The 15613-nt window shown below is 47.1% G+C and overlaps 1 protein-coding gene across 2 annotated transcripts in view; it reads left to right on the forward strand.

The window, feature by feature from the left end:
- LOC120059437 (DNA (cytosine-5)-methyltransferase 3B-like) overlaps positions 1 to 15613 on the forward strand; it is a 65456-nt gene that overhangs the window by 12045 nt on the left and 37798 nt on the right. For both annotated transcript variants that reach the window (XM_039008482.1, XM_039008481.1), the window contains exons 3-8: positions 1031 to 1166; positions 2124 to 2215; positions 3577 to 3753; positions 5109 to 5276; positions 5833 to 5991; positions 9302 to 9409. In XM_039008482.1, the coding sequence (XP_038864410.1) occupies positions 1031 to 1166; positions 2124 to 2215; positions 3577 to 3753; positions 5109 to 5276; positions 5833 to 5991; positions 9302 to 9409 (840 nt within the window). The remainder of the gene's footprint in view (positions 1 to 1030; positions 1167 to 2123; positions 2216 to 3576; positions 3754 to 5108; positions 5277 to 5832; positions 5992 to 9301; positions 9410 to 15613) is intronic.

A 15613-nucleotide genomic window follows, 5' to 3' on the forward strand; every position in this document is an offset into this window, starting at 1 on the left:
ATGCTCTTGTGGCTGAATTGAATCAAGTAACACTAACATAGTTTTGCTTGTGCCTGTCGTTTTACCCGTAAACATTACGTCCGCGGAAATGTTTGTAATGACCTGTCAAACAAACCCCGGTAATGGCTGAAATGGGCTCAATGGAATACATTGTCTTTCCGTTGTATCTATAAGAACGCTAAAGCTTGTCTGGGATTTATCGCAACATCTCGAGACATACATCACCAAATAGAGAAGAAAGATAACTTTATTTTGATGGGTGTACATTTTTTGTGAAGTTTAACAAAATAATAATTTAGTACAGATTAAATGTTTTCAAATTATATGCGCTGAAATGAAAGCAACTTCCTAAAATGTACACTTGGATTATAGTAATATTATGTCTGATCTCGCAAACAATGTAAAGTATGTTTAGATAGGTGTTATCTAGAGACAAGCGTGTTGATTTTTAAATAGCATATCCTGCTATTGAATTATGCAAAAGACCGTGACAACAACAGTAGTTAATAAGGCAGTCTAGACAGCACATGTGAGTGCAAGTAGGGTAAACAGAGCAGGTGAGTGCAGGTAGGGTAGACAGAGCAAGTGTTTGGTGGTTTCAGCCCTCCTCCACCCTTTATGTTAATTTAGTCATATATGCAAATATGCCCAATGTATTTACGCAAATTAGGCACATATAATTTTCTTTATTTTAACACACCATATAAAAACAGTACCTGATACAATATGAACATTTATATATGAATGCATTCTAAAATTTAAAAAAAGGAAATATTTGACAATAAATGTAATACCTTCCCACCAAAATCCCTCATTATTTGTCCATGCCAGTAAAATGTTTTATGTGCTACAATTCAGTCAATATCTGATGGATTATAAAAATGCTAAAAGTTTGGAGTTTCTTCATCCATTGTCCAACTGTTGTATTTATTAGAATTGTTAAAATAAAAAAAAATGAAACATTTTGCTACTGTGTTCCATAGTGTTGTTGAGTGCTGTTTGTTGATAGCTCCTCTCCTGTCGTCCCCAGGCTGAGGTGAATGGGGACATGGCTGCAGCCGACGACAGTGGCATGGAGATGACCAAGGAGAACAGCCCGCTCACCCTGGCCGAACCGCACTCCCCGTTCAGCCCCAAGCAGAATGGAGATGCTGCCTCACCTGCAGGTCCGGAACACACACACACACACACACTGGACATTCTCGGAAAGCTTTCACCCCTCTCAGTTGACTTCAGGCCTTTGCTCTCGTTATCACATCACACCTTCCGACCGCGTTAAGTTACATCATTCTCTCACCTCTCAACCCTCAACCTTCTCACACACTCTCTGAAACCTGTGTTTGCATAAAGGCGTCAGCATGCTTCAGTTCGAGTGTGCTCGCATACTCCCTGGAAAGACCTTCGCTTGAAAAACAAGAAAAAGCACCAATCGTACTGTTTGTCCATTTTGTGACGCCGTAACCAGTATATACACTCCCTCAAAATAGTCCAAATTAATCTAAGATAACTCAAGAAATCTGTCATTCATTTTTCAGTTTTTGCCGAAGAGATCTTATTTTACATCTAACTAAGTCGTTTGGTGTCTGAAAATGAGTGGTCTTTCATTGAATGACAAAGACTTTATTGAAGAATCCCTACTGTTGACCAATCACAGTCGAAGGGGCGTAGACTTCGGCTCCGAACTTCGTCTTGCCTCCAGAAAGAATGTTGTGTGTCCGAACAGCCGAAAAAACCCTCACCGAAGTCCAAACCGAAAAAAATACGTGACAAAATGTCAACGTAATTTTGGGGAGGCAGGTAGCCTAGTGGTTAGAGCGTTGGGTCAGTAACTGAAAGGTTGCTGTATCGAATCCCCGAGCTGACAAGGTAAAAATCTGTCGTTCTGCTCCTGAACAAGGCAGTTAACCCACTAGGCCGTCATTGTAAATAAGAATTTGTTCCTAACTGACTTGCCTAGTTAACTATTGTTTTATTTTGTATTATTATAATGTATGCACCAATTCTACTGAGCTGTTTTGGCTTAAGTCACCATCCTTACCTTGTATCCCATGTCTCTCTCTCACTTTCTCACACCCCCCCCTCTCCCTCTTGCTCCCCCCCCCCCCCCCCCACCCCCCCTCCAGACTCAGATGTGAATCAGTTGTCAGGCAGCAGAAAGAGAACTAGGAAGAGGCCCTCAGAGGAGGAGTGCAGCTGGGACTCTACCTACAGTGAGGTGAGTCTCAAACACACTACATAGACACACATACACACACACACACACACACACACACACACACACACACACACACACACACACACACACACACACACTACATAGACACACATACACACACACACACACACACACACACACACACACACACACACACACACACACACACACACACACACACACTCTCCAAGGGTGTCTCAGGTGCTCGTACAGGTTACCCACTTGTGCATGCAATGAAACAGGACAAATATCTTCTTTCCCCCCTGTTTTTTTTTTTTCCCAATGTTTTTATGAATATCGCTAGCAACAACAGAATTAACCCCCAAAATGTTTTTTCTCAACTCCTGTTATTGAGCAAATTACACTCATTGGAGCCATTTACACTCACTTGCGTATCTGACAAAGGCTTTGAAAAAGCACCTGGGAGTAGGCCGCAAAGTTTATACTTACTCTTCCAATTGTAATGTGGGGAGGTCAAAATAATGACAAACTATCTACCCAATCTATTCATTTTAAAATGTGAATTACTTCTCCTTGCGTTCACCTGATAAGACGAGACTTGTGATTATTATAATTGTTTTTGCTAACGTATGATGGCCGTCCATGGGTCGCCGGTTTGCCTGGGAGGGGGTCTCTGGTCAAGAAAAGGTTGAAGACCCCTGCCTGATATAGATAGATGCACACACACACACACACACACACACACACACACACACACACACACACACAGACACACACACACACACACACACACACACACACACAGACACACACACACACACACACACACACACACACACACACACACACACACAAACACACACACACACACACACACACACACACACACACACACACACACACACACACACACACACACACACACTGCTCCAGCTCTCTTCCCCAGACACTGTCATACCTGTGACCCGTAAACCAAAAGAACTGGCAGTCTGTCTGGCAGACAGCAGGACTAACTGGTTCTAACTGTTAGGGTCATTGCTGGTATCAACTCAGCTTTGATATAACCACACATCTCTCATCAACCGAAACCTGAACGGTGATGATGATCATCTCGTAGCCAGACACCCTCTTCTCACATTCCTTCTGCATCCTGGAACCAAGACAAGCACGGCTAGTAATGCTGAAACCTGAGTTGTGCACAGTTGGTAGAAACGTTTTGAAACGGCTAGGCGATACCTGAAATTGCCCAATAAGAACACAGATTGTTGTGTTCCGTTCAAGATTTTTTTGGAAACATTTGCCCTATTCAACACGACTCTGACGCTGTGTTTGCCTGGATCTTGGTCCCCTGGTACCTATTGGTTGAGTGAAAGGGTTGTTGCGTTGTGTCTTTTCTACAGCAGAAGGCCAAGATGGCAGGGGTGGGGGCCTCGGAGTCGGGCTCGGGCCTGAGACAGAGACCTTCTCCCAGGACCATCTTCCAGGCCGGTCTGCTGGCCCCTCACAACAAACCGCGCAGCCGCGAGCAGAGAGGAGGAGGATGCCAGAGCAAGCTGGAGCACCACAGCAGCTCTCTGGTGAGAACACACCATTCAGACTAGACTGAATGTGCAACAACGTAATGAACAGACACTATAACTCCCGGGGCATATCCTATCCAGTCTGTCAAAAATATTCAGCTCTGATCTTTTACATTATAATTCATTATTTACACAAAACAAAACATGTCCGCCTCCCCTGAATCATATTTTTAAGTCATTCAAATTTGACACCCCCTAATAAATGTCTTACTTTGTTCCAACAGTACCTGAGACATTATTTGACATTAAAGAAGACATTGTGTCAATCCCATTAGCGATGACATGGCTAGGTAGTCATACTTTTGGCTGTCTCTCTGACTCTTGGCCTCACAAGGCAATACATGTTTCTCTCTGCGTCTTCTCTCAGTTCTCTGAGACATGACGAGTCAGCACCTGTAGAAACACACCATCCAACATGATTTGTCACTCAAACAGTCAAACACACACACACACACACACACACACACACACACACACACACACACACACACACACACACAGGAGATATGACGCTCAAACAGGAGATATGAGTGGGTAGGTAGAGCTAAACCAAACCAAATCGTTGGAGACATAACACACACAGAGAAACCGTAAGTGCTGCCTTTGTTTGAAAGGCTGTGGTGATTGTTTCTCTCTCACCCACTTTTTCCTCCGTGTTTATTTTCTGAAGCCTCTTCTTTGCAGCGAGAGCCAGTTAAAACATGATCGTCTGCAGTCCGTCACGTGATGAGATTTCAGAAGTGCTTACTTAAGTCCTTGTCGTCTCCGCTTCGTGACGGCGCCAACAACGCCTGGCGCCTCTCTGGATCTCTCTCTTTCCCTCTCTTTCGCTCTCTCTCTCTCTCCCTCTTGCGCTCTCCTTCTCCCTTTCACTCTCTGACGTTCTCGCTCTCCCTCTATCTCGCTGTCTCTTTCTCTCTCTCCCCCCTCTCTCATACCCTCTCCGTCTGTCCCTCTGTCACAGTACCTGCATAAAGAGTTGCTTTGGTTCAGTTACCACTGAGAATCTTAATTGAATCGGAAAGAGAGAAGAACACTTGAGCAGGTTTCAAGGTGTTGGTCTGAATTAGCCGTGTAGGTGTGGGAGTCCATTTGAGTCAAGAGGACTAAAACACACACTGATGGAAGTAAGAAATAGGGTTGGGTAGAGCAGAGAACATCAGGACCAAATAAAACAAACAAAAAACACATACAAGTTCAACAGTTACTTGGTAACATTGTGTACTTACACTGTAGTTAGACAGGTTGTAATGACTAATGCAATACAATACACCCCAACTAACGTTTCATGCATTGTGCCTGCCTTTCCCCCCTCCCTATCTCCCTCCCTTCCCTTTTCTCTCGCTCCACAGAGCCTGGCCTGCGGTGTCGGCCCCGGGCCCCTGGTGTCCGTGGTCCCTGAGGGCCCCTCCCTGGAGCTCCTGGAGCAGGACTCTAAGGACTCGGCCCGGAGCACCTCCACCTCCTCCACCTCCCTGATCTCCCATACCACAGAGATTGCCTGCCAGCCGGAGTACAAGGTAACTCAACAGGGATAGAGGAGAGGGTAGGAGGAAGATGGGGAAAGGGGGGAGGGGGGTGAGAGAAGGGAGAAATGGAAAAAAAGTGAATATTGGGCCAATAGAAGAGGGAGTGAAGGTGAAACAGAGAAAGAAAGGGGAGAAGATCAAAGAGGTCTCTCATCCCGTCTTCTGTTTGTCCACCTGCAGAGAGAGTGTGTGCGTAGCTGACTGTGTGTGTGTTTGTACATCTCTGCATCCTTTGATGCCTGCAACCTCACAGGTCTACACAGCTGTGTGGCGTGTGGTTAGTCAGTGGCACATGAAGTAAATGAAGTGTAACATTCTCATAGTAAGACTGAGTCTTTGTAATGTGTGGTTGGAGACCAACCCGTATCCACAGTCCCCTAGCAGTGGTATATCCATTATGATCATGTGCACCTGGCGGTGTATCTATGCACTGACATGTCCCATGGAAGCTAAGACCTCCCCCTTCTCAAACTCCAAATCCAGATCTCACACTCACACCCCTTTTGACCCCTCTAAACGTCCCCCCTCCTCTCTCTTCCCCTCGCAGGACAACAAGGGTTTCGCTATTGGGGAGCTAGTGTGGGGGAAGATTAAGGGTTTCTCCTGGTGGCCAGGCATCGTGGTCACCTGGCGCGCTACGGGCAAACGACAGGCCACGCATGGCATGAGGTGGCTGCAGTGGTTCGGCGACGGCAAGTTCTCTGAGGTGAGCATTGAGGAAGTGGGTTCCACAACCCTCCGTCATTGTTTTGGGCGAGAGAGATATTTTGGGTGTTATCGTAAGTCTGTCATAAAGTCTGCTGTATTATCAGGGCCAGCGTGCACAAAAGCCCTGTTTATACCTGGTGCTAACATGTGTCCTTGTCCTGATCTTGTCCACATTCTGATTGTGCCCACGTTTTTAGACCGGTGTAGATGATTAAAAGACGCATTCCCTGTGGAGGTAGTTAGGCACGCATTGTATCTGGATATCAATCAAGTGTAAACAGATCTAGATGGTGAAACTATTTAAATCATCATTATACCGGCTTCTAAAATCGTTGACAGGTAGCACCATTGCCTTCATAATTATCTTAAAATAAATAAATATTATCTGTATGCAAATAAATTGCATACAGGGAGGGACTAGGAAATCTGCAGACACAGACAGACACATTTTAATACCATGTGTAGATGCTACACATACACTATATACACAATATATACAAAAGTATGTGGACACCCCTTCAACTTAGTGGATTCGGCTATTTCAGCCACACCCGTTGCTGACAGGTGTATAGAATCGAGCACACAGCCATGCAATCTCCATAGGAAAAACATTGGCAGTAGAATGGCCCGTACTGAAGAGCCCTGCTAGAGCTGCCCCGGTCAACTGTAAGTGCTGTTATTGTGAAGTGGAAACGTCCATGAGCAACAACGGCTCAGCCGCGAAGTGATAGGCCACACAAGCTCACAGAACGGGAACTGCCGAGTGCTGAAGCTTGTAGCACGTAAAAATGATCTGTCCTCGGTTCTAACACTCACTACCGAGCTCCAAACTGCCTCTGGAAGTAACGTCAGCGCAATAACTGTTTGTTTGGAGCTTCGTGAAATGGGTTTCCATGGCTGAGCAGCCGCACACAAGCCTATGATCACTGTGCGCAATGCCAAGCGCCGGCTGGAATGGTATAAAGCTCGCTACCATTGGACTCTGGAGCAGTGGAAACACGTTCTCTGGAGTGCTTCCAACTTTGTGGCAACAGTTTGGGGAAAGCCCTTTCCTGTTTCAGCATGACAATGCCCCCGTGCACAAAGCGAGGTCCATACAGAAATGGTTTGTCAATATTGGTGTGGAAGAACTTGACTGGCCTGCACAGAGCCCTGACCTCAACCCCTTGAACACCTTTTGGATGAATTGGAACGCCGACTGCGAGCCAGGCCTAATCGCCCAACGTCAGTGCCCGACCTCACTAATGCTCTTGTGGCTGAATGGTAGCAAGTCCCTGCAGCAATGTTCCAACATCTAGTGGAAAGCCTTCCCAGAAGAGTGGAGGCTATTATTGCAGCAATGGGGGGAACAACTCCATATTAATGCCCATGATTTTGTAATGAGATGTTCGATGAGCAGGTGTCCACATACTTTTGGTCATGTCGTGTATTAACGCAAGGTGTAAACAAGGCTCATGCGACACAGAGTCGGATTGCTGATCGAGAATCCGTTTTAGATCATAATGAATAACATTATATGGAAAGGGCACCTGGTCCTAGATAAGACGCTTGGGGCCTTTCCTACGGACTTTTCAGTATTTGGTATTCAGACTTACCTTATTCAGTAGGGTAACGCACTCTGCAGATGTGGGTACCTTGCACGCTCTCAGGGGCATCATGCACCCCAAGAATTTGAGGGGGCACCAACTACGTGAGGATGGCTGGGGTCCAGAAGGGTGCTATGCCCCACCCCCCAGTTCGTAAGTTGTAGAATTGTTCAAACACCTGAAGCAGCTTTTTCCTGCCGTCTAGAGCTACAATCATTCTGCTTAATTCTATGACAAAAATATTTTTCTGCATATCTAATCATACCTCTTGAGCTGTCTGTATCCACCTGACTGGTGTTTTGTTGTTGTGTTGGAACTAAATATGCTTCTTTGCATCTCTTCTAAAATCTGTGTAAAAGATTGAAAGGAACGTACACGAGTCTTATTCATTAGTTATTTCTTGCTTTTCTAAAGTCTACCAGCCTTACCAGCAGGCATGCCAGCTAAGATAGCTAGCTACTCTAACTTGATTGACAGCGTTTTATATATCCCTGTTAGTGAGCATTTATTCTTTGCCAAGATAATCCATCCACCTTACAGGTGTGGCATATCAAAAAGCTGATTAAACAGCATGATCATTACACGGGTGCACCTTGTGCTGGGGACAATTAAAGGCCACTTTAAAATGTGCAGTTTTGTAGCACAACACAATGCCACAATGCCACAGAAGCGAGCAATTGGCATGCTGACTGGAGAAATGTCCACCAGAGCTTTTGCCAGAGAATTGAATGTTCATTTCTCTACCATAAGCTGCCTCCAGCGTCATTTTAGAGAATTTGGCAGTATGTCCAACCGACCTCACAACCGTTTACAGAGGAAGCAAATGAAGGTAAACAAAACAATGTAATAAAATGATCATGTAGGCTATACCAACTGAAGGGAACTAATAGTAAATTGGCAGTTGAATATCTGTGGTTATTATTCCTGCTGACAGTCAATACTGATAGTGGCTAATATTTAACATGATAGAAATTGTAAAACAGAGAAAGTCAGGGTAGATTATAATTAAGACATTAGAGAGTGCCCATCCCTGCAAGTTAAAAGGCTGTACAAATGAAATGCACAGATTTCATAAACTTTACTTTGGGAAAGGTGATATGTTGATATGCTTCCGTTAGCTGCCATATGACTAGTTTCACATTTTGCTTTGGTAAAATAGATCTAAAACAATTGTCATTTATATTTACAATTCCCTTATCATTTACCTAGTTATTATCACTAGCTCTTATCAAGTTGTAAATGACAGTGCGTGGAGAATGGTGTAGATGTTTTTCTCCCCCACTTGGAACCGGTCGGTTCGCTAGACCTTATTTACAGTTTCCTCGCGTGTAAAGGTGGTGGAATTATTAGGGAATTAAGTCAAGGTCAGAATAGGGATTATGTGTAGACAACACCTCCGCCACACCTTCATTTATTTGATCTACATCCCAAACGAATAGCGAGTGAATAGCATGCTGTTCTCATGCTGAAGTTATAAGGGTCCGAATATGCATAGAGAGAAAAAGGGCATAGAGAGAAAAAGGGCATAGAGAGAAAAAGGGCATAGAGAGAAAAAGGGCATAAAAAAGGGAATTCCATTCCACGCCCATGCTTAACTTGTGTCGGAATTCCCCCCTGTGTGAATGCGGAATTCCCCCCTGTGTGAATGCGGACGTTGTTTTACAGTGAAGCAATGAATGAGCGTTTAACCCTCCACGTCTCCACTCATCATCCTTCCCCCAGGTGTCTGCTGACAAGCTGGACTCCATCACTGCTTTCCCCAAGTTCTTCAACCAGGCCTCCTACGCCAAGCTGACATCCTACCGCAGGGCCATCTTCCAGGCGCTGGAGGTAAGGAAGGAGGAGGAGGAGGGGGGGTTGAAGAAGAATGTGACAGAGTGAGAAAGGCTATATGTGTGTGGTTTAACACTTACTTGCCTAGTGCCTACCTTCCTTCATTTAGTGGCAGGTGTGTGTGGGTGGTTTAACACTTACCTGCCTAGTGCCTATCTTCCTTCATGTCAGGTGTGTGTGTGTGTGTGCTTGTGTGCATGTCAATATAACTGTGGTTGCCTGTGTGCGTGTGTGACAGCTGCACAATAAAGTCAATAAAGGGCCTTGCTTTCCCTGCAGTTCCTTTATCAGTCAGTCAGTCAGACAGACAGACAGACAGACAGACAGACAGACAAGTCTTCCTCTTTCTCTGTCTCGCTCTATCTCACAAAGGCGGACAGATCATCATTAACCAGAGAAAAGAGTCAAACAAACACACAAAAGAACAAGACAAGGAGACAAGAATAAGTAGGGTTGGCCCGCTCATCAGGCAGCATTTTCAGAGCTGAACTGGCCAAGAAGCACCTCCAACAACACATGAAACCTCACATAACTCTGCTAAAAAACGATGACAATTTCTCTCAACCAGTGGCATATGGGCTTTTTAGGTGAGCGCTGACGCCCCCTTGGGATAAACAGTGCCCACTTTGTCAAAGGCAAGGACGCAAAATATTTATCTTGTCCATTCCCGGCGTGCTTCTCCAGAGTGCTGTTGGAGAGATTCATCTCTGCAGCGCTCCACCAACGTTCCGTCCCAAAAATGATCTGACATATATCATGTATCAGGATATAGCATATGGTAGACAGAGTAGGCTATGTGGCCTTTTCTGTAGCCTACAGGCTGGAGATAAAATGAATGACAATGCAAAGAGACGGAAGCATCATGTTTCTCCGATCGAATAGCCTAACCTAAATGGCGGCCAATCCGATAAAAAATGCGCTGAGATGTTAACAAACAACATATCCTAAACACAGGACAGGTAAAATGGACAATCAGGCTACTCACAGCTGTTGTCCAGGAGTTTCATCCCGTGGGCTAAATTGTCATGATCAGTGGTTTCAAGTATGTATCCTTATATTTTTGACAAGCTGATCATAGCGAAAAAGTAAAATATTGATTCAATATTTTAGCATTTCTCGCTGTGTAAACACATTGCAAATAGGCTCAGGATAACTTCTTAAAAAAAAAAAAAAAATTAACCAGGCAAGTCAGTTAAGAACAAATTCTTATTTACAATGACAGCCTAGGAACAGTGGGTTAACTGCCATGTTCAGGGGCAGAATGACAGATTTTTGCCTTATCAGCTCGGGGATTTGATCTAGCAACCTTTTGGTTACTGCCCCATCGCTCTAACCACTGGGCTACCTGCCACCCCTGAACTCCTCCTGATAAAGGTGGATAGCTGATATTCAGAGTTTAAATAGCCAAAGTGTTATGCTGGTGAATGAGGACCCAAAAGCGACGTAATAGAAACAGAGTCTTTATTCCAGTCTTAAACAAACAATGATTCTCCTGGATATTATCAAAGGTAAATCCAAAACAGGAAACTGAAATCCTCTCGTCAGAAGAGAGGAACGACTGGAGACGCGACCACAGACTGCAGGTCGCTTCAGGAAGGCACAGGCCGTAGCTGACATAGACACCTGCTCACACGCAGCATCTGAAGAAGGCAAAAACACGACAGGGCGGAACAAGGACACAGAACAGCAAACATCAAACAAGAATCCGACAAGGACAGAAGCGGAAGACAGAGGGAGAAATAGGGACTCTAATCAGAGGGTAAAATAGGGGACAGGTGTGAAAGAGTAAATGAGGTAGTTAGGAGAATGGGAAACAGCTGGGAGCAGGAACGGAACGATAGAGAGAGAGAGCGAGAGAGGGAGAGAGGGAGGGGGAGAGAGAGGGATAGAAAGAGGGAAAGAACCTAATAAGACCAGCAGAGGGAAGCACAGGGACAAGACATGATGATCAATGACAAAACATGACAGTACCCCCCCACTCACCGAGCGCCTCCTGGCGCACTCGAGGAGGAACCCTGGCGGCAACGGAGGAAATCATCAATCAACGAACGGTCCAGCACGTCCCGAGATGGAACCCAACTCCTCTCCTCAGGACCGTAACCCTCCCAATCCACTAAGTACTGGTGACCACGTCCCCGAGAACGCATGTCCATGATCTTCCGTACCTTGTAAATAGGTGCGCCCTCGACAAGGACGGGGGGGGGGGAGGGAAGACGAACGGGGGCGCGAAGAAAAGGCTTGACACAGGAGACATGGAAGACAGGGTGGACGCGACGAAGATGTCGCGGAAGAAGCAGTCGCACAGCGACAGGATTGACGACCTGAGAGACACGGAACGGACCAATGAACCGCGGAGTCAACTTGCGAGAAGCTGTCGTAAGGGGAAGGTTACGAGTGGAAAGCCACACTCTCTGACCGCGACAATACCTAGGGCTCTTAATCCTACGTTTGTTGGCGGCTCTCACAGTCTGCGCCCTGTAACGGCAAAGTGCAGACCTGACCCTCCTCCAGGTGCGCTCACAACGTTGGACAAAAGCCTGAGCGGAGGGAACGCTGGACTCGGCGAGCTGGGACGAGAACAGAGGAGGCTGGTACCCAAGACTACTCTGAAACGGAGATAGCCCGGTAGCAGACGAAGGAAGCGAGTTGTGAGCGTATTCTGCCCAGGGGAGCTGTTCTGCCCAAGACGCAGGGTTTCGAAAAGAAAGGCTGCGTAAAATGCGACCAATCGACTGATTGGCCCTTTCTGCTTGACCGTTAGACTGGGGATGAAACCCGGAAGAGAGACTGACGGAAGCACCAATCAAACGACAGAACTCCCTCCAAAACTGTGACGTGAATTGCGGGCCTCTGTCTGAAACGGCGTCTAACGGGAGGCCATGAATTCTGAACACATTCTCAATGATGATTTGTGCCGTCTCCTTAGCGGAAGGAAGCTTAGCGAGGGGAATGAAATGTGCCGCCTTAGAGAACCTATCGACAACCGTAAGAATCACAGTCTTCCCCGCAGACGAAGGCAGACCGGTAATAAAGTCTAAGGCGATGTGAGACCATGGTCGAGAAGGAATGGGAAGCGGTCTGAGACGACCGGCAGGAGGAGAGTTACCTGACTTAGTCTGCGCGCAGTCCGAACAAGCAGCCACGAAACGGCGCGTGTCACGCTCCTGAGTAGGCCACCAAAACCGCTGGCGAATAGAAGCAAGCGTACCCCGAACGCCGGGGTGGCCAGCTAACTTGGCAGAGTGAGCCCACTGAAGAACAGCCAGACGAGTAGAGACAGGAACGAACAGAAGGTTACTAGGACAAGCGCGCGGCGACGCAGTGTGAGTGAGTGCTTGCTTTACCTGTCTCTCAATTCCCCAGACAGTCAACCCGACAACACGCCCCTCAGGGAGAATCCCCTCGGGGTCGGTAGAAGCCACAGAAGAACTAAAGAGACGGGATAAGGCATCAGGCTTGGTGTTCTTATTTCCCGGGCGATAAGAAATCACGAACTCGAAACGAGCGAAAAACAACGCCCAACGAGCTTGACGTGCATTAAGTCGTTTGGCAGAACGGATGTACTCAAGGTTCTTATGGTCAGTCCAAACGACAAAAGGGACGGTCGCCCCCTCCAACCACTGTCGCCATTCGCCTAGGGCTAAGCGGATGGCGAGCAGTTCGCGGTTACCCACATCATAGTTGCGTTCCGATGGCGATAGGCGATGAGAAAAATAAGCGCAAGGATGGACCTTATCGTCAGACTGGAAGCGCTGGGACAGAATGGCTCCCACGCCCACCTCTGAAGCGTCAACCTCGACAATAAATTGTTTAGTGACGTCAGGAGTAACAAGGATAGGAGCGGATGTAAAACGCTTCTTGAGGAGATCAAAAGCTCCCTGGGCGGAACCGGACCACTTAAAGCACGTCTTGACAGAAGTCAGAGCTGTGAGAGGAGCAGCCACTTGACCGAAATTACGAATGAAACGCCGATAGAAATTAGCGAAACCGAGAAAGCGCTGCAACTCGACACGTGACTTAGGAACGGGCCAATCGCTGACAGCCTGGACCTTAGCGGGATCCATCTGAATGCCTTCAGCGGAAATAACAGAACCGAGAAATGTGACAGAGGAGACATGAAAGGCGCACTTCTCAGCCTTCACGTAGAGACAATTCTCTAAAAGGCGCTGGAGTACACGTCGAACGTGCTGAACATGAATCTCGAGTGACGGTGAAAAAATCAGGATATCGTCAAGGTAAACGAAAACAAAGATGTTCAGCATGTCTCTCAGTACATCATTAACTAATGCCTGAAAGACAGCTGGAGCATTAGCGAGACCGAACGGCAGAACCCGGTATTCAAAATGCCCTAACGGAGTGTTAAACGCCGTTTTCCACTCGTCCCCCTCTCTGATGCGCACGAGATGGTAAGCATTACGAAGGTCCAACTTAGTAAAGAACCTGGCTCCCTGCAGAATCTCGAAGGCTGACGACATAAGGGGAAGCGGATAACGATTCTTAACCGTTATGTCATTCAACCCTCGATAATCCACGCAGGGGCGCAGAGTACCGTCCTTCTTCTTAACAAAAAAAAACCCCGCTCCGGCGGGAGAGGAAGAAGGCACCACGGTACCGGCGTCGAGAGAAACAGACAGATAATCCTCGAGAGCCTTACGTTCGGGAGCCGACAGAGAGTATAGTCTACCCCGAGGAGGAGTGGTCCCCGGAAGGAGATCAATACAACAATCATACGACCGGTGAGGAGGAAGAGAGTTGGCTCTGGACCGACTGAAGACCGTGCGCAGATCATGATATTCCTCCGGCACTCCTGTCAAATCACCAGGTTCCTCCTGAGAAGAGGGGACAGAAGAAACAGGAGGGATAGCAGACATTAAACACTTCACATGACAAGAAACGTTCCAGGATAGGATAGAATTACTAGACCAATTAATAGAAGGATTATGACATACTAGCCAGGGATGACCCAAAACAACAGGTGTAAAAGGTGAACGAAAAATCAAAAAGGAAATGGTCTCACTGTGGTTACCAGATACTGTGAGGGTTAAAGGTAGTGTCTCACATCTGATACTGGGGAGAAGACTACCATCTAAGGCGAACATGGGCGTGGGCTTCCCTAACTGTCTGAGAGGAATGTCATGTTTCCGAGCCCATGCTTCGTCCATAAAACAACCCTCAGCCCCAGAGTCTATCAAGGCACTGCAGGAAGCAGCCGAACCGGTCCAGCGTAGATGGACCGACAAGGTAGTACAGGATCTTGATGGAGAGACCTGAGTAGTAGCGCTCACCAGTAGCCCTCCGCTTACTGATGAGCTCTGGCCTTTTACTGGACATGACATGACAAAATGTCCAGCAGAACCGCAATAGAGGCAAAGGCGGTTGGTGATTCTCCGTTCCCTCTCCTTAGTCGAGATGCGAATACCTCCCAGCTGCATGGGCTCAGTCTCTGAGCCGGTGGGAGGAGATGGTTGAGATGCGGAGAGGGGGAACACCGTTAACGCGAGCTCTCTTCCACGAGCTCGGTGACGAAGATCTACCCGTCGTTCTATGCGGATGGCGAGTGCAATCAAAGAGTCCACGCTGGAAGGAACCTCCCGGGAGAGAATCTCATCCTTAACCTCAGCGTGGAGTCCCTCCAGAAAACGAGCGAGCAACGCCGGCTCGTTCCAGTCACTGGAGGCAGCAAGAGTGCGAAACTCTATAGAGTAATCCGTTATGGATCGATCACCTTGACATAGGGAAGCCAGGGCCCTGGAAGCCTCCTTCCCAAAAACTGAACGATCAAAAACCCGTATCATCTCCTCTTTAAAGTTCTGATAATCGTTAGAACACTCAGCCCTTGCCTCCCAGATAGCTGTGCCCCACTCCCGAGCCCGACCAGTAAGGAGTGATATGACGTAAGCGATCCGAGCTCTCTCTCTTGAGTATGTGTTGGGCTGGAGAGAGAACACAATATCACACTGGGTGAGAAAGGAGCGACACTCAGTGGGTTGCCCAGAGTAACATGGTGGGTTATTAACCCTAGGTTCCGGAGACTCGGAAGACCAGGAAGTAGCTGGTGGCACGAGACGAAGACTCTGAAACTGTCCTGAGAGGTCGGAGACCTGAGCGGCCAGGGTCTCAACGGCATGACGAGCAGCAGACAATTCCTGCTCGTGTCTGCCGAGCATTGCTCCCTGGAACTCGACGGCAGTGTTGCGAGAA

This window comes from Salvelinus namaycush, chromosome 14 (assembly GCF_016432855.1).
Source record: "Salvelinus namaycush isolate Seneca chromosome 14, SaNama_1.0, whole genome shotgun sequence".
Taxonomy (NCBI): Eukaryota; Metazoa; Chordata; class Actinopteri; order Salmoniformes; family Salmonidae; genus Salvelinus; species Salvelinus namaycush.